The sequence below is a fragment of the Bidens hawaiensis genome, unplaced genomic scaffold, assembly GCF_021521415.1.
Source record: "Bidens hawaiensis isolate Kalapana, Puna unplaced genomic scaffold, B.hawaiensis_p1.1 tig00014729_1, whole genome shotgun sequence".
Classification (NCBI taxonomy): domain Eukaryota; kingdom Viridiplantae; phylum Streptophyta; class Magnoliopsida; order Asterales; family Asteraceae; genus Bidens; species Bidens hawaiensis.
In genome coordinates this window covers 513,574-536,861 of record NW_027492294.1, presented here as the reverse complement: position 1 = coordinate 536,861, position 23,288 = coordinate 513,574, and the positions used below count along the sequence as shown (strand labels likewise).

The window sequence follows — 23,288 nt, the reverse complement described above, 5'->3', positions numbered from 1 at the left end:
TAATTGTGTTTAATTGTCGGATATTGCGGGTTGTCACACAAGCTCGTTAAGAAAGCGAGGATTTTCCTGTAATGAGTAAAAGAAGATAATCTCAGTATAAAGTTTAGACTGTAAGTTTCTAAGCATCAAAAACAAGTCTAAACTATTGGAAAACATATTCATATAGTTCAAAAAAATAACTTCTTTCCTCAAATTGGATTTTTGTATATACATATACATATATGTTCATATCACATAATCAAACACCAAAAATCTATCTTAATTTCCTAATCGGTAACGCCCGCCCAAACAGTTTTTCAACTTCAGTTGCTTCCATTTGAAGATCATTTAATATGTCTTTCTCTTCTTTACTCAACTCTTTCAAAAAATATTCTTCATCTTGCTTCAGTTCTTTAAACCCATCGAGTAACCGTTGAAACAAGCTCACTTCGGTGTCTCGAACCTTAACAACTTCTTTCTCAACTTCTTCCGCTTCTTTTATTATAAGCTTCTCGCCCTCTTCCGCTTCTTTTATTATAAACTTCTCGCCCTCTTCCGCTTTCTTTTCGAGTCTTTCCACGAGTGGTGGTTCAGGCCCGCATGTGTTGTCAGTGATTGTAAATGTGTCAAAGTTGCGGCCCACGCTTTGAGCTGCGGCTTGTAAACGTGGGACTATGGACTGTGGTAACGTTGAGCTTCGTGTGTAGATCACGGCCCCACCGTACCCGTCCCATGCGTCGTTTCTTCCTCGATAATATACGAATATGTAGTCGTCAGGTTTGTTGTCTGTTTGGGCAGATAAGATGTACCTGTCACGTGTAATTTTGACTTTTGAAGGTTGACTAGTTTGACCCATTTGACCGTTAACGTAAATATTTAAAAGAAAAGGGTAATGCATAAAAAAGAGGGATAAAACGGGTCAAGAGTCGCACAAAACTGTATTTTTGGCATATAAAAACCTCCTAAATCATTTCATTCGAAACACTAGATTATTATTTTATTTAATTTTTTCGAGTCAACCCAAAATAACCCGTGCAAAATTTACCTGTTTTGACCCTTTACTCGGCCCACCCATCTCCACCTCTAATTTTTGAAACAAAATCATAAAAGGAAAAAAAGAATACAAGTATAGAACGGGTGGGTTGGCGGGTCAAGAGTCACAAAAAGTGTATTTGTAGTGTATAGAAACCTCTTAAATCAGTTTTTTGAAATGCTAGTTCATTATTTTAATAAAACTTTTGCAGTATAACATGCTAGTAATATATTAAAAAAATAAAAAAACATCAACAAAAAATTTTCCGGGTCAACCCAAACTGGCCCGTGCCAAAAAGTACATGTTTGATCCGTTACACACGCATAGAACAATAAATGAATGAACTTAATTACCAGTCATCTTGATAGTGAAGAAACTCATTGTCATGATTATAAAGAGCTGCAGGAAGATTCGGATCTTGCACAGACGTTTGTACAGCAGACCGCGTAAAGAATCCGCCATCTGGCGTTTTTATGCGCCACGTCAAATTCCCTACAAGTTTATCACCTTCCGTGTGGAACTCGTGCAATTGACAATCAAAAATATCAAATGTTGGATTTAAACCACTTGTTATGTACCACTTTCCACTAAAATCTTTCATATTGAAGCTTTTGACCAACGCACTTGGATCCGGGACAGGAAATTCACCCACGTCGGATTTACGTGGCACACATTTCTTGCGTGAAACCGCACATTCGTTAAACTGATCCACCACGCTGTTTTCAAATAAGTCACCACATTTAATCTGCATAAAAGAAGATCAAGACACTGTAAATATCAAGACTTTTTAAGCATAATTTATAGTTGACAAGATGGATTTGTCCATGTTTTTATAGAATATATAAACTTAATAGAAAACTTATTGAAACAAAACGAATACTATTGCAACAATTTACCAATACCTTAACGGTAAAACAATTGAGGAAGTTGTATGCATAATTTGCAAAAAAATACAAATAATCATGCAATAATTTATTCTAACAAAACAAATAATAAGTATTATTTCAATATATTTGGGTAAACCAATTTAGGAAGTTGTACAAGTTAAGTATAACTAAGTGTGTCTATTGTCTCATGTTGGCGGGTTGAATTATTTAAACTTTAACCCGAACACGACCCGCTTAACCCATCTATCTAAATCTGACAAACGGGTTATATAAAAATTGGTTAATCGGGCCTTAAATGGGCTAGTGGGTCGGCCTGTTTAATTAAACAAGTCAGCCTGAAGACAACCCATTATTTAAATGAGTTATGTATGCCAATCCAAGACCTAATTATTTTCGTATCATGTTCAGGTTGTGTAGGAAATTGCCACCTCTGATAAAATTAAAAAAATGCATATAACAAAAAAATGAAACGTTAAAATATTTACCTGACATTCAGTCTCATCGGGTCTATTGTTGCAAGTTTGGAGACACGCAACATTTGCTGCACAAGACGGGTTTGCTATACATTTCGCAAGTTCAATCCTGTAGCAAGAATGAAGATTGCCAAATCAAACAAAACCATTTAATTTTACAAATATATGGAATTGCAAACGCTAACATATGAAACTTGCATTTACAACAAAATTTCAAAAGTACCTGCATTCTTTGAGTAAGCAAGTACAAGTTTTTAGAGCATCAACCGCATCAACATTTGGAATAACGACAAATGTGCAAACCAATACGATAGCCAATTGTATGAACTGCCTCCATTGCTTTTCAAGAATTAGAGTCACACCCCTTTAAAGATCAAATCTTTCTATTTCCTTCAAACATAAAGATTTCAAATTTATAAGTATAGTAAATAACAAAATACCCAATTATTTAACTTCAGCAAAAAATGATTACTTATACAGTAAACAGTACCTCGAATGCATTGCTGCTACAAACTGGAGATTTTTCCTTGGAATGTGACAATGGAGTCGGATAGTCCGACAAACGCTTCATTTTATAAGATCTAAACAACTTGAGACACTTATAATATCCATAATTAGATCGAACTTTCATCATTATTATACTGTAGGAAGTTGATCCGATTCTGTGGGTCCTTTCGTGACATGCTGATTTGGCATACAGATTAACGGTTTCTTCTTTGCAGAGAAATACGGTGTGTAAAGAAAGAGCCATAGTTAGTATGATGCCTTCCAAATGCAACCTGAAAAATTGTTTAATAAAAAGTTAAAAATCACATTTTAATTTTTTTTTCATAAGTTCTTTAAGGTTATCATTTTAAGTCATTCATTGATCATTAGTCATTACAGGGATATGAAAGCACAATAATATGATCAAATAGGCCATGTTCTTGACACAATATTTAAATATACAAGAAAATAATTATGCCATTTTATCAAATCAAATCAAATAGGCCATTTCTTGATTTGATAAAATGTCATAATTCCATATTCTCCAAGAGTTAGGGATATCCATTTATAATCAGTAAAAACACATGTTTTTAAAGATTTTTTTAGATCAAATGAGCTACTTTGCAGCTTCAAGATTATGAAAAATATGAACTTTTTAATTTTCACTATGACTAGATGAAACATTTTGTCAATGGGAGCAGAATTACTTCATAAATCATAATTCTTGAAATCTTGAATCAAATTCACATTAAAATCAATCAATCAGTCATACTAGAATAATCAAGAAATCCCTAATTACTCTCAAACTCATGACTTAAATGTTCAAGAACCAACAATTCATAGAGCAAACAACAGCTTATGATCAAATGCACTACTTTGCAACTTCAGAATGGTGAAAAATATGAACTTTCTGAATTTCTTTATAATTAGATGCAACATTTGTCATTAAGAATAAAAAATAACTAAAATAAAAAAACATGAAGCTACAATGTATCAATGCAATGCTTAAACTCTAATTACTCTCAAACCCATGATTAAAGATTCAAGATATAGCATACTATGAATCAAAATGAACAAGTTTGCAGCTTCATAATGATGAAAAATATGAAATTTTTGATTTTCTATATAACTAGAAGCAACATTTTGTCACTGGGAGCAGAACCACTTCAAGAATCAAGATTCTTGAATCTAATTCAGAAAAAAGGAAAAAAAAAAGCTACAGTGCTCAAAATCATGATTAAATGTTGAAGAAACAGCAGTTGTACAGAAGTAACCTGTTAATCAAAGTGCTGAAAGCTTAAATAATCTGGGTAAGTTTGAAACATTGCAAGATTGAAAAGGGGGTACTGTATGGTTTATATGTTAGGATATTAGATAGTTATAGAAGGGCTTCTTATCCCAAATTAGTGGGACAAAAATATTTGTGGTGGGTAATATTTAGGCCCACGTCACCACTTGGAATCAATGGGAGGTCTTCACTTAACTCAATCCTATCTTGTATCTAGGTCTCACAATTCATGTTGAACATGTATTCCTTATGTTCTATACGAGTTGTATTTGAGTCAGTTTGTATAAAGTTTATATGAAAATATGAAATGTTGAATATCTATACGGGTCGTATAGGTTGCACAAAGTTGTCCATTTCATACGCTTATCAGTTATGCGTGGCCTATACGACCCATATAACTCTATACAAGTCGTGCAGGACTATAATATGGTGTATGAAGGTTGCATCTCATTTTTTTTATTGGGGGGAAACAAGTTAATCAAATATGGAATTTGATATTGTTTTGTTCATTAAAACTCGAGCATAAACGCGCTCGAGCCCAAAGCTTAAGCTTTTACTGTATCTCACTTTATAAAAAAGTTTGAGCTGACTTCCGAGCCTAACCGTGCTTTTTGTTTAAATAATTTTGTATTTAATATATTTGTATAATAACAATAGTTATTATACAAATATATTAAATACAAAATTATTTGAAATTGTGATAAAACAGTTAAGTAATATATATTATAGATAAAAATTATAATTATTAATATAGATGTAAATAATTATAAAGTATATAGATTAAAAAAATTAGACAATTAATATACAGTAAATGAGCCGAACTTTAGTTTGAAAATCTACTCACGTGTCAAGCTTGAGTTTTGGAGATAGAGCAAAGCTCGAGCTCTCTTAAGTTGACATGAGCTGAGCTCAAGCTTTAACGGGCTTCAGTCAGTTAGCTTACATCGTTTTCTTGGCCTCGTGGGTAGGTTAAGTCGATAACCGGATTATGTGATTTAATGATACATGTGATGAGTTTTATTTAGTGTGTTTAAATACGAATTATATTATGTTTTAGTTAGAAAACTTTAACTAAGAATATCATAAGCTAAACTTAAATAATGAAGACATTTTCTAAATCCATTTTAATTGTTTCGATTACGACTGTGATTATTGTAATTGGTTTTGAAATGTTTGATCATTAAGTTTATTCGTAGTATAAAATCATGAGAAAATTAATAAAAAATTCTTTATAAAAATAATAGTTAGTTACTAACGAGCATACAACACTCGTCTTATCAAGTGTCTTTTTATTAGCCCGCACAATATATCGATGTGTCCATTGATAGCGGGCCCAACATTATTAGGAAGGCCGTAAGAATTTTTCATGACAATCAAAATTCTAGGCATGAATGATGAAGAACTTAACTCCAACAAGCATGTTTAGTACCATCAATATTGTTCGTTTTGCTCACGAAGAGTTCACGAATTTGCAAAAAAAATATATTAAGGCCATTCTAATACTACTCCCATTCAAGTATGCTTAACCATGAAATTCGTTTCCCATCTACTAATATTAAGCTCAAAATGCATTGGTAATTTACTAATTTAAGATGCGTAGCATTCCTTATGAACCGGTAATCTCTTATGTCCACAACCAATGTGAGATTACCAGAAGGAGGAGGGCAAAGAAGACTACGATGGAATTGAAAAAACAAAGAAAGAAAAATGATTTACATAGGTTTTTTTTATATGCATATATAAAACAATTTAATTACTAATTTTTTTAAACTACAAAGTTTTAATTGTTTTTTCATTTTTAAATATAAACTTTTTAATAGGTTATTAAATTCGCTTTTTTTTTATTATAACCTTTTTGTTTAGTGCTTTTCGAATATCAAATGGTACAATTATGTGTTAAAAAAATCCAACCTAAACATACTTTCAAAATCAAACCGTCTTGTCAATTTGGCCGACCTAGCCAACCCGACCAGTTCATTTTACTTTTAACAAAAACCATACCAACTTCTCTGGTTCAAAATTTCGGTTACAATTAACCATAAAATTCAATTAGTCTTCTTAAAAAAGAGAAAATATTTTCTCAATCGAAAATCTGGGTGAAGAGACTTAATCCTACGCTGGCGAGGGCATACGGATTGTATCCGGTTCCCACGCATCCAGGGGTACAAACGAGACGAGCTGCTCACGAGCTACTCAAGATCGACTCGTTAAAAAGCTCGATCGAGCTGAGCTTAATTGAGCTCAAGCCTAAAAGTAAGTAAGCTCACTTAATAAACGAGCCCGAGCTTCACTTATCGAGCTCGAGCCGGCTCGCGAGCCTAAATAAGCATGTCATTTATATAATTTCTTAAAATATATATTTAATAATTATTAATTAATATATGTATAATGTTATGAAAAAATAAATAAAAATAACTAAATAATATATATTATTTTTATACATAATGTTATAATAGAAAAATATATAAAATTAATTATAATTATATAAAAAATAATTTGATAAATAGTAAACGTGTCGAGCCCGAGCCTAGCTCGAGCTTGAAAATCTACTCACGAGCTGAGCTCGAGCTCAAGCTCTGTGCAAGTTAAACGAGTCGAGCTTGGGCTCGTCTTGGCTTGTTTGCACCCACGCATCAGTGGTTGAGGAGTCAGCCCCGAACAAGAATAAGGAGGTAAAACGCTCATACTTGAAACACAAGGGGCCTTATTTAACAATAACCAAACTCTACTAAAACCCCTCTTATTATTCGAAGTCTACCTGAAACACAAACCCTAAAACCCTAAAAACCCCCCATTTTTGAAGCTTGAAGCAATGCCATCGAAGAAGAAGACCTCCAAATCAAAGTCCATTTCCAATTCAGAACCAGCCACGTCATCTCCTCGCAGCAATTCGTCGATTCTGAACCTTAATTTCACTGACGAAGATGACGAACACTCACTGTTACGTTCACTCGAACACACTGCCGCCAAGTATTCGTCGTTTATTGGTTCTTCGGCTTTGTTTTGTCGTGTAAGTGAAGATGCGATTGAATCTAAAGGATGTAGAATTTGGCTTTCGGAATCGTTCATGATCGCTTCTTCTATCACTCCAGGTTCCATCGTGTCTGTAAGTTATTTATTATTATTATTATTATTATTATTAGTGGTAGTGGTAGTGGTAGTGGTAGTGGTAGTGGTAGTGGTAGTGGTAGTCTGACCATATTACTCCTGATGGTTATGTTATTTAACTAATATGCGATAGTTTTCTGTAAGAAAAATAGTTATTGTGATAAATGTGGAAGCACTCATTTATCTGTAAGCCAATAGCTAAATCAACTGATAATTTGATTATTATTACTGTAGATTGACCATATTACCCCTGGTGGTTATGTTAGTTATCTAACTAGCATGTGATAATTTGCTGTAAGCAAAATAATTATTGTGATAGATGTGGAGTTACTCATCTATCAATAGGCCATAGCTAAATCAACTGATTATTTGATTATTATTATTATTATTGTTGTTGTTGTTGTTGTTGTAGATTGACCATATTACCCCTGGTGGTTATGTTAGTTATCTAACAAACATCTTTACAGTTAGTTAGTTGTTTATTGATGTCATGTTATTATGGTTATAAAAATCCGCAATTAGTCAGGGACTAATCGTTAAGGCGATTAAATTTTTGATAATGGGGACATTATTTGCTAATCGTTCATAGCTGATCAAAATTGCCCGTAATCGCCCTTAATAGGCCTTAATTCCAGCAAAAATTTCAGGCCAATTTCTGGCTGGTTTTCAGCAGTTTCTGGCAATTTTCAGCCATTTTTTGGTGATTTCGGCTAATTTCTGGTGTGTGTGTTTCAGGATTAATTACAAATCATTCTTAACATGAAAACAGTGAGAACCAATGCTGCTGTTATTGTTATTGTTTTTATAAGTGTTTGATGTTAGTTTTTGTTCGTATTTACTGATTTTCGATTATGAGACGTTATAAGTATATGTTGATTTACATTTGTTGTTATTATTAAGTTTTTTTTTTATTTTTTTATTATGTTGTTATAAGTATTTGCTGATATTATTTTGTTGCTAATTTGATTCTTTTGCTGTTATTATTAGGGTTTTTTCTTTGTTATTATAAAACATTGCTTATGTAGATTGGTATTGTAGTTGATATTGTTTCCTATGTTCTCATGTTAAGATCATTTTGTACATGAACATTTCCCTATATATATATGTGTGTGTGTGTGGTGTGTGTGTGTATATATATAACTGAAACTTACATATCAAAATTCCAATCCGGTTAATCCCCAGTCCGTATCCCACCGCCCGCCTAGCGACTTCTACAACAATGCATGTTATAATGTCTTTTTTTTTGTGAAACTAAATTCTCCATATTTTGTTTTTGTGGGATGATAATATTTGAAATCTATCTACAGGTATCACTTGCATCTTTAAGGAAAGATGTCCCAGATTACCCTCTTAGCTCGTTGATGGATGAATGTGCCAGATATTATGGATTTAATGAAAAAACGGTTAATGAAACAGGGAATCATTTCATTCTAGCCACAGTTTTCCCTTCTTGTAAGGTTTGAAAACAACCATTTGGAATTCGGAAATCTTCAAATTCTATGATTCTATACAAAAGTATTAATCTTTTAACTTATATTAATATTATTTCAGGTTATAAAAAATGGTGTTCGATTATCTTCAACACTCTCCTCTGCAATGGGCTATCCAAGTTCTGGCAGGATAGTTTTTGTATATCCTGTAAACTTTGGGGGCAATAATGCAATTTCAATACACAAATGCAAAGACTTGCATTTGTCATTGGTTTCTTCAAAGAGCTCAATTAGTAATAAATTTAACAAAACATCACATATTGATTTTCCATCTGAAAATGGAAGTATTTCGTCTCCAAAAACACCATATTTGACCAAGTCAAAGCTAAGTTCACCCTGTTCCAGCATGCCTACTTCACCACGACATGGCCAGTCAAACGGGTTTGACCCGTCTTTGGATTCCTGTAATATAAAAGAAATCTTGGAGGATGAAATTGGAAAAAAGCTTCTTCAGACTTGTGCGATGTCGCTTTTAAACTCGCGTTATTTAATTAACGGAAACCTTGTAGTGATTCCAATACTTTCGGAGATCTGCCTTTTTAAGGTTGTTGGTGCAGAAAAAGTATCTGAACACGATAATGATAATAATAATGGTTATGAGGATTTTGATAGAAATAATGTTTTTCTAGTGGATCATGGGACAAAAGTGATTTTGTTTTCTGATAAAACAAATTTTGATATTAGTAGTGAGGGTAGTGTAGATAAGATATTATTAAATGATATTATTAAATTGGGAGGCTTGTCAAAGGAGTATTCGGTTTTGAAGGATATTATTATTTCATCATCAAGAAAGAACACTCTTTCAAGGTACATTTTAAATATATAAATGTTTAATTTTCTTAACCGATAAAAAACATTTGATGAATATTTTTTATAGTATGGGTTTACGTCCAACGAAGGGAGTGCTACTTCACGGTCCACCTGGCACAGGGAAGACTTCATTGGCTAGATTGTGTGCTAATGATGCTGGTGTTAACTTATTCCCTATAAACGGGCCAGAAATTGTGAGTCAATTTTATGGTGAAAGTGAACAAGCTTTGCATGAAGTCTTTGATTCAGCTATTAAAGCTGCACCTGCTGTGGTAAGTTTGGCCCACAGAAATGCATTCCGACTTCACCATGCTTGACATGTTTGACTCATTACCCAACCTGTTTGACCCATTTTATTAGGTATTCATAGATGAATTGGATGCTATTGCACCATCACGGAAAGAAGGCGGTGAAGAGCTTTCCGGAAGAATTGTTGCAACTTTACTAAATTTAATGGATGGAATTAGTAGAACAGAAGGCCTACTTGTTATTGCTGCAACCAATAGGCCCGATAGTATTGAACCTGCGCTCAGACGGCCCGGAAGGCTTGATAGGGAAATCGAAATAGGTAAAAGTATTGTGTAAGAAGCAATTTTGACCCGTTTGCTTATAAAGGGGCTCATTTGTGTTATGTTTGAGTTCTAACGGTTAAAAGGGTAAAGCACTAAAGCTATTATTATTGTCATGCAGGTGTGCCATCTCCGGGTCAACGTTACGAAATATTACTAACTTTGCTTAGTGAAAAAGAACACCACCTTTTAGATACTGAAATTCATCACTTGGCCATGACAACTCACGGGTTTGTCGGTGCTGACCTGGCGTCTCTATGCAATGAAGCAGCCTTTGTTTGTCTTAGACGGTGCATTGGCAAGATCCATGATGAATCATTGTCTCCTGATATTAGTAAACTGAAATCCTTTTCAGATGATATGAAGGACTTGAATTTTGAAAACAATTTGGAGAATTTTAGTTTATCTAATTCAGAGTTGGATTTAGGCAGTGTTGAAAGTAATCAAATTGGGGGTAATTTGAGTGTGTCGTTTGATGATTTTGAGAAGGCGAGAATTAAAGTGAGACCAAGCGCAATGAGAGAGGTACTAACTATTTACAAAATGTGTGTGTGTGTATGTTTGTAAATATCATATTTACCCATCCCCAATACACATATACCCATTCCATAATAAAAAAAAACTATGTCACTTATTAACAGTCTTGAATAAACAAACATAACATTAGGTGCTCTGGTGATTCACAGTAATAATGCTTTACTTTTTGTTTATTGAATGTGACTGCTATAAGTAACTGTTTTAATTTTATTTACTGTATTACAGTTAAATATGATATTTTTAGTTTGTTGTACGGGCAATATACTATGAAATTTAAGAGAATATATATGGATTGCTTGGGTATTGGTTGAACAAAGTGTTTTTTGTTGGGTTGAATTATAGATGGTTATTTTGACTTTTTTTAATCTACAAAACAGGTGATACTCGAAGTCCCAAAGGTTAGTTGGAAAGACGTTGGCGGTCAACATGAGGTCAAAATGCAATTAATGGAAGCTGTAGAATGGCCTCAAAAACACCAGGATGCTTTTACACGTATTGGTACCCGCCCACCAACCGGTGTTTTATTATTCGGGCCACCAGGCTGCAGTAAAACCCTTTTGGCCCGTGCAGTGGCCTCCGAGGCTAAACTCAATTTTCTTGCAGTAAAAGGCCCAGAACTTTTTAGTAAATGGGTCGGTGAATCAGAAAAGGCTGTAAAATCTTTGTTTGCAAAAGCACGGGCAAACGCCCCTTCGGTTGTATTTTTTGATGAGTTAGACGGGCTTGCTAATATTCGTGGGAAGGAAAATGATGGAGTTTCCGTTGCTGACCGGGTTATGAGTCAACTTCTTGTTGAATTAGACGGTAATATGCTTATTATCACTTTTAATGCCTGGATGAACAAATTTTGCTTTTGATTATCTTATTGTTTAGGGATTAAATATCAGGTTTATTACCCCAAAATGTAACTTAATTTTGTTTTTGATTATCTTAGGGCTACTGGTAAATCAAAATGATCCCCTTACCCATATTTTAAATCTAATTTATGAAACTTTTATCCTCTTTTTGCAAATTGTGTATGTTTTTTGTTTTTTTTTCTCTCACAAAAATGCTGTTTTGGGCCATTTGATTCTTTATATAATCAAAAAATATATAATAACTTCAAGTGCCTGAAGGACATCTAAACTCTTTTTCTGCAACCCGTTTCATTACAACTAATTATCTTTCTAATTTCCATATCTGTATTGTTTTTACAACTTATTGGTTGATTTAGGTTTGAATCAAAGAGTTAATGTCACTGTCATTGCTGCTACAAACAGACCAGATAAGATTGATTCAGCCCTTTTGAGACCAGGTGCCACATAACTCTTATCTGATGGATCTGTTTTTTATATCAATTATTTCCTTTTTTGGGGTTTTTTGTAGCTCAACCGTTTTATTTGATAAAAAATTGACAGGACGTTTTGATAGGCTTGTGTATGTGGGACCACCAAATGAAAATGACCGTACTGAAATTTTTCGTATCCATTTGAGTAAAATGACTTGCAGTTCTGATGTATGTATTCAGGAGTTGGCACGTCTTTCTGAAGGTTGTACCGGGGCCGACATTTCTCTAATCTGTCGTGAAGCAGCCGTGGCAGCTATTGAGGTGTGTAAACAATAAATAATGGTGGATTGGTTAATAAGGAAAAAACAGGTAGTTTTATATGGTTCGGGTTTGACCTCAAAACACTTTTTCTTCAAAACAGATTCTACATAATTGGTGTCAGACTGTCAGGTATGGTTACAAAAGCTATATAAAAATAATAATCTTTATTTTCGAATTAACTGATTAATGAGGTTTTATGCATTAAATATACATGTCAACTATGTCTCCCATTCTATGAGTTGGTTGACTAGTTGATGTCAAGTTTGATTACAATATTTATATAATATAATAAATAATATAGTTTTAGAAAGTTTTATGCATCAAATATACATATTTGGCGTGCTTGACCCGTTTCTCTATAAGCCGAATTTTATACCTGTTTGACCAATTTGAGGTAAAAGCAAAATAGAAATTGTTAATTTTTTTGCTAAACACAGTTTATTATTTCAGGAGAAAATTGATGCATCAGAAGTAAGAATGGAGCATTTAAGATCAGCAATTGGACAAGTGCAACCATCAGATGTGGATATTTATGAAGAGTTGACTGCAAAGTTTCAGAGGCTTGTGTCCCAAGTTACCCCAAAAGATGATTTAGTCTCTAAACCGCCCCCAAAAAGATTAACCTCGGTTACTAGCTGGTAAACCTTCGTGTTAATACAATGCTTATTTTTTTCTTTCATATCATGCATCTTATTGGGATCTTCATATTTTTCACTTTTTGAGGGTCAAATGAGTCGTTTTAGAGGTTTGTAAATTAGAAAGATCTCGCACAACCAGTTTTTATTGTAAGGTGACTGTGGTCCTCTGTTTATTCAGAATAGTATGTTATTGAGAAAAAGGTAAAGAAAGTTTAAAAAAGATTGATTTTGAGACATATGTAGAATTATTTAATGGATAAAGTATTCAAATGCATGAATCATTCTAAATTGTTAGGGTAATAAACTAATAATATAGTCTTGTTATCCTATCTTAAAGTTTTAATATAAAAATTTTAAAAAGATAATTGATTAATTGAGATTTGCATAGAATTATATGCTTACTCCTGTAGTAATATCTGCTTTTTTCTGTGAATACAGGGGCGTATTTAAATCTGTTTCATCGATTATTTCTCGTTGAATAGATTCTATATTTGATCAAGAAACATAAGTGTTTTTGATCATGCGTGGAACCGTTGTGCCCATGGCCATGGATTTCATGCTGCAACAATGTGACACCCGAAGGTGCGGTTATACATGACTTAGTTTATGATATATTTTGTTAAATATATGAAGGGTATCTGGATGTGCCATGAACTTGGTTTGGAAGATGCCCTTAAATTTGTTTAAACTTTAAAGCAACTAAAAGTACCTTTCCACCACAACAAGGGCATACTTGTAATTTTACCAAATCATATATTTTTAGTATGATAAGGCTTTAAGGATAAAAAATGTATGTGCAGAGTTGTATGAGGGATCTGTGGGGGCATCCACTAATTGATGTTGGATTAAATAGTGAAAGTAATGTCCCCTAGTTTAAGGGCTATAAGAACTAAGTTTAGTGCAATCATAAACTTGTTTAATAAAGTAAGTCTAGATCTAACATTACCCATGTGGGAGATTCTATAGACTTTATGTGTTTAAAGTCAATTCTAGATATCCCCATCACCATCAATTATTTTCTATTATTCATTACCACCCCACATCCATATAGTACATGTAGGCCAACCTTATTATTCCCCAACTTATGTTTTTTAATAAAGAGATCTTTTCAAAGTTTCTTTTTTTGATATCAACGCATTATTGTATGATTTAGCTTGTATAAATGTGTAACATGTTTTCAGAAATTGGTTTGGTCTTTTAGTTGAGTACTCTTCACCTGTCTCCATGGATTTTCAATAATCTCATTTACTCTTGAGGTTCAATATTTTGTTTATTTTGGTCTTTTTATTTTGTTCACATTGTAATTTGTAAATTCACATTAAAATGATACTGAAGTTTCATATATTTAATCTTTAAATTATTTGTTATGTGGTCCGCTTATTAAAAAAGCTGGATATAAAAAGTAGGGAAAAAATAAAAAGGATTTGTAGTGGAAAAAATCACCATGTCTTTTTATTTATTATTGTGTTTATTTTCGTCATTGATTGTGTTTTTTTGAGTTTTTTCTTAATATTGTGTTATATTTTGTTCGATATTGTGTTATATTTTGTGACATATTGTGTCTTTTTTATTTATCATTGTGTTGTTTGTGCATTTTCGGCATTATGTCTCGGCATTGTGTTTTTTTGGTTCTTTTTTTGGAACGGGAATGACGCTGGAAACATTTTGGTTTTTTAAATTTTTTTCGTTTTTTATTTATATTTTGAGTTTTTTTTCAAGTTTCTTTTAAGAGGTGTTTTGTGTGTCCACAAATTCTTCTCGCACTTTTTATTTTTGTCTCCCTTTACATTTTAAGCATGATGTTGAAACAATTGAAAATAAGAAAACATGTGAAAAACTAAATGAATTAGATATATTTTTAAATATGTTCATTTTCATGATTATCATTACTAGAGAAAACAAAGCTTCTTTCTAAAAGATTAATATCCAAGTTTAACTTATATTATAACATTTTTTTTTGGTTTTAAAAGTATACTAAAATCAAGCTTAATGTTTTCCTCAATTTACACACCAATCCTCCTTAAAATAAAATATATTATCATAAAAGCTCACCCCAAACACATCTTAAAAGTCCCCATAAATGACCTAACTTTGCTTTTGTCTTTTATTCTCTAACTCTTTACAAACTCCTATGGTCCTTTTTTATTGGATGCATCGCTAGTATATTTTATTAACTTATAAATCAAATTGTCATATAAAAAGAGTGAGTTTTATATTTTAAAACAACATTAAATCATTTTATTTTCCTTTATAAATAATTTTTAGTTTGGATAGATACATTTCGTTTGATTGGATCCAACACACTTGTCTCTTTTTTAGAAACATGTTTGATGTCGAGTTAGATTTAGGAATCTATTGTCTTGTTCAAAGCATTCACTATCTTTTCCAAAATCCTTTAGGGATTTCATGTTTTAACGAGTGAGATGTCGCTAAAGTGTTCATGGGATTTGATTTTATCGTGATAAGAGTTAACCAAATTGTTCACATGACCTGTGACAGCTCGATATAAATTGTTAAAAAAATGTTAGCATAGAATGTTATGCTTAACATGTCGCCATGTTTTCATCAATCCGCAAACTTTAACTTGTATATAATCAATAATTTTCATCAACAAATTATGTTCCACCAAACCGATATCTTAGTAATTTCGTTTTGTCACCATAATATTTGGAAGGTGGATGTCTACATTGATTGAAACTGTGAAAGAACACAAAGGATCTTATTTATAATTAAATCAAGCATTTTACATGTATATGCATCTTAACCTATCGTAACCTTGAGTATACAAGATTAAACATAAACGACTAAGGAATCATTCATCAAATATAACAAATCATGAAGTGCATCAAAAACTTATTATGAAAAAGTTGATGACAAGACTAATATTAACACATTAATCAAAAAGATTTAAAAAGTCACATAAATTAACAGCTTGAAATGGTAAAGGATAAATAAACACTACCGACACACTAGTTACACCTCACTGACAACTCATATAACCGTATATCATTTTCCACACGTCATAAGTTGTATACAAGGTACAACTTTATTTATCCCGCATGCTATGAAATTATGCTATATGATTCTGTATAAAATACGAGGTTTTAATAGGGGCCCGAATAATATTAGGCATTGAACATTTGGTACCGTACCGATAGACCGGTACATTATTCGCTACCTATATTCCAGAAATTCAGTATCGATATTTTGGATATCGGTATAGTACCATACCACAAAGTATTAAAATTTTATAATGAGAACCAATACTGTACCGATAATATTGATCGCCACTTTTTCAGAAATCTGGTACCAGTACTGGTTTGATACAAGTACGATAAGCATCTTTTCCCTTAAAAAAGGATGTTTATATAATTTTATACTACCATTATTATAAGTAAAGGTGATGTTCATTCACAACTTCTCTATAATTATGTGATAGAAATCTCTAAATTTTTTAGAGAGTTGTAAGTGTTTGTGAGCTAAGGAAAGATAAAATTTTAAAGAAATGAGTAAATTTGGAGAAACACCGTTCATTCTCATATTATTTTTTAATATATTTGATAGTTATTCTGAGTGAAGGAGAGAGAGAATTTTAAATATAAACAAATATTATTTGTAGTATAATTATAAGAAAGAGAAAATGTATTGATTTGTAGTATAATTATAAGAATACCATTAGAGAAACTTTGTAAATACTTTAAAAACCCAAAATTTCCACAAAATAAAATAAAGGAGAATCACATTAGAAACAACAGTATTAAATAAATAAATAAATAAATAATAATCATAATAATATAATGAATAAAACCTGAAAATGTCCAAAAATAAAAACAAGATCCACCTCGAACCCCCACCCATCATCTCCTTCACTTCTCTCTCTCTCTCTCTCAAGAATCCTTCATACTTCTAGAGAGAGAAACAATCTCCTGCAACAATCCACCAATTCCCATGAAACCCACTTCAATTAACCTCCCAATTTAACACCCAACTCACTCAATTTCAAATACAATGAAAGAAGATGACTCCAATTGGTTCTCCAAGTGGGAAGACGACTTACCCTCACCGGAAGATCTTATGCCCTTGTCCCAAACACTAATCACCCCTGATCTCGCTATCGCTTTCGATATCCGAACCCCAATTAACCCCCCTCCTCCCCTGGGTTCGTCTTCCCAACCCAATTCCGCCGAATTCGATTCGCCGGAATTGGGTTCCGGCGCCGGAGTTGGCGCCGGAGACGAACCCGCGAGAACCCTTAAGCGACCGCGTCTCGTGTGGACCCCACAGCTCCACAAGAGGTTCGTGGACGCGGTCGCTCATTTAGGAATTAAGAACGCAGTACCGAAGACGATAATGCAGCTTATGAGTGTTGACGGGTTGACTCGCGAGAACGTCGCGAGTCATTTGCAAAAGTATAGGCTTTATTTGAAACGGATGCAGGGTCTTTCGTCTGGCGGACCCCACGGAGACGATCATTTGTTTGCGAGTTCACCCGTCCCGGCGCATTTTCTGCACCCGGTCCGGGCGAACTCGGATCATTTCTTGCCGTATGTCCCTGTGGCGGCACTGCAGCAGCATGGCGCTGCTGCTGCGGTGGCGGGGCATCATGGTCAAGTTGGTCAACTGCAGCCGCGGTATGGGCAGATTGGTCATTTTGGGTCACCGAGAAATGGGCAGTTTGAGCAGCACCCGTTTCTGGCCCGACAGAACCCGCAAGGGGTTCATGGGGTCGGGACACCGGGTCATAGTTCTGTGCTGTCATCTTATGTGGATGATCTTGAATCTGCAAATGGTAGAAAGGTTTTGACTTTGTTTCCAACCGGAGATAATTGATTTTTGGTAATTCATTTGCTAATTATTGCTTTAGATTTAGATCCAGTTTCTAAATTTGGTAGATTTGCAAATATTAATTTAACAGATTAACATTAATGATAATTGGACTTATTTGGAAAAGATAAGGTTCTAGTCACTTACTTTGTGTTTAGAGATTAAAAATTTTGGGGTGTAAACGAGCCGAGTCGGAGCTCAACTGGGCTCAAGCTCGGCTTGTGAGTAGTTGTTTAAGCTCTGGCTCGGATCGTTTATTGTTTATTCTTAATTTTATATGTTTCTAATTATATATATAACATCATATATATTATTTAGTTATATTTATCATAATTTTATATATAGTAATTATTATTAAATAAATATATATTATTGAAAAGTTAAATAAATAACAGGCTCGTTTGGGCTCACAAGCCGACTCAAGCTTGAAAGTGAAGCTCAGGCTTTGGCTCGATTATCAAACAAGCTAGGAGCCTAAAAATAAGCTTGTTCAAAAAACGAGCCAGAGCTCGAGCTTCACGTGTCGAGCTCGAGTCAAGTTTAAGCTCGAGCTTGTTTAAACTTGTTTAAGCTTGTTTAGGCTCGAGCTTGTTTAAGCTCGGATCAATTCAAGTTTTTTGCGAGCCAATCTCGAGTAGCTCGCGAGTAGCTTGGCTTGTTTACACCTTTAATAAGAAGAAATAATGTGTTATTTATTGATTGTAGGGATGATGGAAGACTAACAAGAAAATGGATCAATGAAATTATGTTCAGCATTCAGCAATGGTAAATTAAATACTAAACTTGCTCATGTTTTTATTCTGTATGCATTTATAATTATCTAGTTTAGCCGTGTAGAGTTCAGTTAAGTTCGGGTTTGTTGTAAATTGTTGTTTCTGATAAACTTGTTATATTGGCGGATTGTTTCAGGAGATAATAAACGTGATTCTAGTTTATGATCTGTTGCTCTCGTACGCATAAACATTTGAGATCTTGATTGATGATGAATCTATAGTGTTCGGACCATAGTTCCTTGCGACATGCGTTGTCGCGGTCAAAAGTCTAAATATTGTCCCACCTTTTGAGTTATTAAGTTTTGAGTTACTTACTATTGTTTTTTAATAAGTGATTTTAATTAACAGTTTGAAACCAACACATTTTTTTCATTCCATCGTAATGGTCCATTCCATTCCAACTCTCATTCATGCATACCAATTTTTAACAAACCACGAGCACGAAAATTGCAACGAAATGAAACTCTAAGGGCAAAATAGCAAATTTTAAACTTTTAGACTAAAATAGCAAATTTGCACAAACCACGGAGACAGAAATCGCACTTTGCTAGAAAATGAATAAACGGGTAATGTTCCTCGGATCATATATAATTTGAGTAAAGAAAATCTTCCTCATTCTTCTTCTGCTTCTTCTTCGACTCAAAACCTGAACTAGAATCAGAATTAGCACCAGCACCCATGTCAAGGTTCCTCTTGCAAAAATCCTCGATCCTAAGAATTTTATCCGATTCGGCAGTCTAAAGTGAACTATGAACCCACAATAGCAAGCAAGCTCACCTCTAAGAATGGTGTTGGATTTGGCCCAACATCCATCTCACAATCTACATTTGAACAATAAATAAAAAAAGTTAGCTACTAGGTAGGTAGATAAAGACATATTTTATTTGTTTGCTTGCCACTTTATTCTAATCGTTTTAAGTTTAATGAGATATAACAAATATTTATTACCATCTAAACCATCTTAACCCAATAGCTCCCAGTTGCGTATAGTCCGTTCCTGATAACGTGACCTCTTTCATAGACAAAGTTTCCATTAGAATTAGATGGTCCATTGCTGCACAAAGAACAGATATCAAAAGATTGCAATCACAAAATTTTGAAAAACAAAAAATAAATCACCAAAACATAATTGATTTCATTGACATAAATAAATAGCATAAGCCCACTTCAACCACAAAAAATAACCAAATAGCCCAACAAATATATTCTCCTCTTTAAAAATTATCTTTAACAACAAAGCCCGACCACCCAGATATATTTATTGGCAAAAAAACTATGCCCGTATGGCAATTTGGTCACCAACGAGACTTAAACCGTCGACCTCCTCTAGAGAAAGTCACCGGGCTATTTTTTCTAATTCCTAAATTTTTATTGTTATCATTTAATTTTCTCGTTTCTCATTTTTCACGTAATAAATCAATTTGTGTTCCGCTTCCCTTTTTCAACTTATATGTCTTTATTAATAATAAATTAGTCGTCCAAGTACAAACTTATCAAAACGATATTCAAACATTTAGCTCGACGTATTAAGCTTAACTATAGTCTCGTATATAGACGAAATCCCCTTCATCAAAGATCCAATCAAAAGTTGGCTGATGAACCCAATTTTTGGCAAAAGTTAACAGTTGTTGCTTAAAGGTGTGACAATTCGCCTTATTGTTCATGAATTGTTACTAAAGAAGCAGCATGAACTTTTACCCCTTTGGCCAAAAGTTCTGGGCTAACGGAAAGGCGTTAGCCGGTCCGACGGGGCATCAAAAACACGCCTAAAACACCGTGCCAGAGGTGTTAACAGGGGCGATAATGGGTTAACGTTGGAAGAAGCAACGGGGGGTCGGCACTAGGAATGGGGAGCAATGTGGACAGAGGGGGCGCCCCGGGCATTCCTCCACAGGACCACAACTCATAGCCTCACGGTTACAAAACATCTTAAATCTTAAGACAAAACTATTGATGTGTTGCAGTGTTGGTGTGAAATTATTTCAGAAATAGTTTAGCCATACTCAAAACTAAACAACTATAACTATTATAAAACTTGATAACTTAAAACGGGTCATCAATGCCCACAACCATTATTTGTTGCCACCACCTACTTGTTATCGCGTTGCCATCTAACAACAAAGATAGCACTAGATTGCATGCAAGACCCTAGTTTGGAAAACATAAACCATAACCACCACCCATAAACATAAAGCTTCACTACAAAGTGGAAAACAATGATAGAATTTGTCATATTAATAAGGTGAATCAAACAAAAGTTTTTGACACGAGTAACAATATAACTTCCTAGTACAAAACAAAATCGTTGTTCCAATCCAATCTTTTAGCTCAAAATGCGAGCCTAACGGTTCTGCGAGTAATCAAAACTCAAAGGCTGCGGTTGACAGAATGGTGCCTGCTACAACAGTTCAAAATCAAATCAGCCAAGCATGTATCCAAACACCCTCTTTTAAGTTTATAAAATGATAATTACTAGTTAAAGAACAAAGTCACAATTAATATTATACCTGAAAAACCGCATGCCTAAACTGATCATATGTGTGTGCATACATCATGGAATGAGTTGGCCATTGCATATAAACAGCATCTCGTGATACGGGATTCATTCCAACAACAGGGTATGGATTTATACCCGATCGACTATAGCCAACGGGTGTTTGACTTTGAACATTTGTGTGTTGACCCAGGTGCGGTATTGGTACTACAGGATCATATTGGACACATGGCGGTTGGAATTTTGGTAAAGTCATTGGCAACAAGTTAAGCCCTTGATTCACAGGCAAGTTCCTCATATACCTACATTGTAAATTTAACATTAATGATCTATTAAAAAATTAGAAGCTAAAACTTAATGTCAAAAGGTATACCTATCATAGCTCCGATCATAATCCGGGTCGGTTAAATCCTTCTCCCGATCCCTTAATATTGCAACACGAGAACTATTTCCGTCAACATACGAGTTTTTAGCCCCATCACTTTCATCACCACTCTCTGAATTAGCCCTTGACGAACCCGAGCCCTCTGACTGAAGACTAAAAATACGAGCCCGAGCCCGATCATAATCCTCCTTTCTTTCTTCAACCGTCTTAACCGAACCCGACTTCTTACCAGCATTTGTTCCATCAGCCGACAATTTAGGCCTAGGTTTTAACACAATCTTGGTCTGCGCATGTTTATCGGTTTCTGAAACCTTAGTTGGCACATCCGATAAACAGAAAACTGGTTGTTTGGTTTCGGTTGACCGTTTAACCAAAATTCGAGCACCTTGACCGTCTGTAAAGTTATCAAGAACCATGGTTTGAAGCCCGTAGTGTTGTGCAACACGGTGAGCTGCGAGTCGGAGATAAGATGTAGGGAAATGTTGAAACTCAAATTGTTGTTTTTCAGTGTTTTGAATGAATTTTTGGATATCAAGCTCCATTCGAAGAACTAAAATAAAAAAAATAAAAATTTAGTGGCATTTTAAACAGACTTTCAACAAAAATTCTAATATGTAAAGATCTGATGAATAATGTAGATACGAGCATTTTCTTTATCTACCGATACCAATCAAACACCATTGGTACCAGTATTCATTTTCAGTACCCTTAGGTTCTAATACTTTTCGGTATTAATCAGTGTGGTATGCGCTTTATACTTTCACTCGTGTTCGGTTTCAGAATTTTTCGGCCCAATACCGATACGAAACCGATCACATCCCTAATCTAATGGCATACAATTGAAATATCAAATTGAGGCATGCTATATTGCTAACCTAATAAACAACAGCAACTGGTGAAGCCATACATGATTACTTGAAATCATGCATCAAATTCACCAAACCTTAGGTTATGAAACGATAACCCTAACTATCAACCATCTAAACAATCAATATTAACGTAAAATCAATAAATCAACATAACTATGGCAAAATTCAGAAACAAAACAAGGTCAAACAAACTGAACCGAAAACCGACAAACTAACCAAACACCCGATTGGTTAAAAAAATAGTCTTAACCAATGACTTCTGCTTGGGCTTTGGCTAACAATCAAACCAAACAGTTCAAACTGCTCCAGCACATTTCGTTTTTTTTTAATAATTATGTACCGATCTCATCCCTCATCTAATGGCATACAATTGCAATAGTAATATCAAATTGAGGCATACTATAATGCTAAGTTGCTAACCTAATTAACAATGGCAACTGGTAAAATCAATCAATCAATGAAGCATCAAATTGAGCAGATCTAACGATATAAAGCAGTAACCCTAAGTATCAATCAAACAAACAAGCATCTAAACAACCAAAAGTAACGAGAAATCAATAGATCAGCATAATTAGGGCAAAATTAGGTCAAACGAACTAACTATGAGCAATCTAAACAATCAAAAGTATAAACATAAATTGAAATTAGGTGGAAGGAAGTAACTGGTGAGACGATGACGTGGATTCTGCAAAGCTTCGACCAGAAACGGATCGACCGGAATGGAAGTGGGTACTGAATTCTGGTGCTCCATCGATGAATGGATAGAATCTTATTGTTTGCTTTCACAAACAATAAGATGTCAGAGAGATTGAAGAATCTTCTTCTGTCTCTCTCCTCCTCCTGAAAACCAGAAGAAGATACTTTTATTTGAGAGAGAGAGAACGGAATTGGGGTGTCTTATCCTGATTAGGGTTAGATTCAATGTGAAATCGAAGAATTAGCCCACTTGGGTTCTTTCTTGTGGGCTTTGCCTTTGGATTTGAGGTAGTAGGTGACAATATTTTAATAATTTGGTTCAAACAAATATTTTTTTTTGGGTTTTCGTCCCCATGTTTTA

At 34.1% G+C, this 23,288-nt stretch overlaps 3 protein-coding genes and 1 pseudogene across 5 annotated transcripts; 2 read left to right on the top strand and 2 right to left on the bottom strand.

The window, feature by feature from the left end:
• Positions 1–172: 172 nt before the first annotated feature.
• LOC143547539 (violaxanthin de-epoxidase, chloroplastic) lies at positions 173–4,154 on the bottom strand. Its single transcript, XM_077038941.1, is given in 6 exon segments — positions 173–788; positions 1,366–1,757; positions 2,385–2,481; positions 2,596–2,762; positions 2,863–3,151; positions 4,133–4,154. Coding segments are annotated over 5 exon segments (1,452 nt in total). The 5' UTR covers positions 3,124–3,151; positions 4,133–4,154; the 3' UTR covers positions 173–253.
• A 2,804-nt stretch (positions 4,155–6,958) lies between these two features.
• Positions 6,959–13,974, top strand: LOC143547538 (calmodulin-interacting protein 111). Of its 2 annotated transcripts, XM_077038939.1 has the most exons (11): positions 6,959–7,252; positions 8,562–8,711; positions 8,806–9,551; positions 9,622–9,826; positions 9,915–10,122; positions 10,245–10,648; positions 11,038–11,464; positions 11,874–11,954; positions 12,058–12,248; positions 12,699–12,886; positions 13,325–13,974. In XM_077038939.1, the coding sequence occupies exons 1-11, from the start codon at positions 6,959–6,961 to the stop codon at positions 13,362–13,364; spliced, it is 2,934 nt and encodes a 977-aa protein (XP_076895054.1). In that variant the 3' UTR covers positions 13,365–13,974. The 2 variants fall into 2 exon arrangements, with proteins under 2 accessions (XP_076895054.1, XP_076895055.1); XM_077038940.1 differs by lacking the exon at positions 6,959–7,252 and having other exon boundaries at positions 8,588–8,706.
• A 2,833-nt stretch (positions 13,975–16,807) lies between these two features.
• Positions 16,808–18,644, top strand: LOC143547523 (transcription factor MYBC1 pseudogene; annotated as a pseudogene). Its single transcript, XR_013137786.1, has 2 exons — positions 16,808–17,722; positions 18,416–18,644. The product of XR_013137786.1 is annotated as a transcription factor MYBC1 pseudogene (transcript).
• Positions 18,645–20,666: 2,022 nt separating this feature from the next.
• On the bottom strand, positions 20,667–22,976 carry LOC143547537 (uncharacterized). Its single transcript, XM_077038938.1, has 4 exons — positions 22,895–22,976; positions 21,351–21,912; positions 20,991–21,279; positions 20,667–20,878 (listed from the first exon to the last, which is right to left on the bottom strand). Exons 2-4 carry the CDS (start codon positions 21,902–21,904, stop codon positions 20,825–20,827), a joined length of 897 nt encoding a protein of 298 aa, XP_076895053.1. The 5' UTR covers positions 21,905–21,912; positions 22,895–22,976; the 3' UTR covers positions 20,667–20,824.
• Between the last annotated feature and the right edge of the window lie 312 nt (positions 22,977–23,288).

What these genes read in the sequence shown, in the direction of transcription:
- LOC143547538 (XM_077038939.1), top strand. Translation starts at nt 6,959, where the DNA reads ATGCCATCGAAGAAGAAGACCTCCAAATCAAAGTCCATTTCCAATTCA. An exon ending in CAGTTTTCCCTTCTTGTAAG is followed by an intron (nt 8,712 to 8,805) that starts GTTTGAAAACAA and finishes ATATTATTTCAG; the next exon opens with GTTATAAAAAATGGTGTTCG. An exon ending in TTAACCTCGGTTACTAGCTG is followed by an intron (nt 12,887 to 13,324) that starts GTAAACCTTCGT and finishes CTGTGAATACAG; the next exon opens with GGGCGTATTTAAATCTGTTT.
- LOC143547537 (XM_077038938.1), bottom strand. Translation starts at nt 21,904, where the DNA reads ATGGAGCTTGATATCCAAAAATTCATTCAAAACACTGAAAAACAACAA. An exon ending in TATGATCGGAGCTATGATAG is followed by an intron (nt 21,280 to 21,350) that starts GTATACCTTTTG and finishes TTTACAATGTAG; the next exon opens with GTATATGAGGAACTTGCCTG. An exon ending in TTAGGCATGCGGTTTTTCAG is followed by an intron (nt 20,879 to 20,990) that starts GTATAATATTAA and finishes CTGTTGTAGCAG; the next exon opens with GCACCATTCTGTCAACCGCA.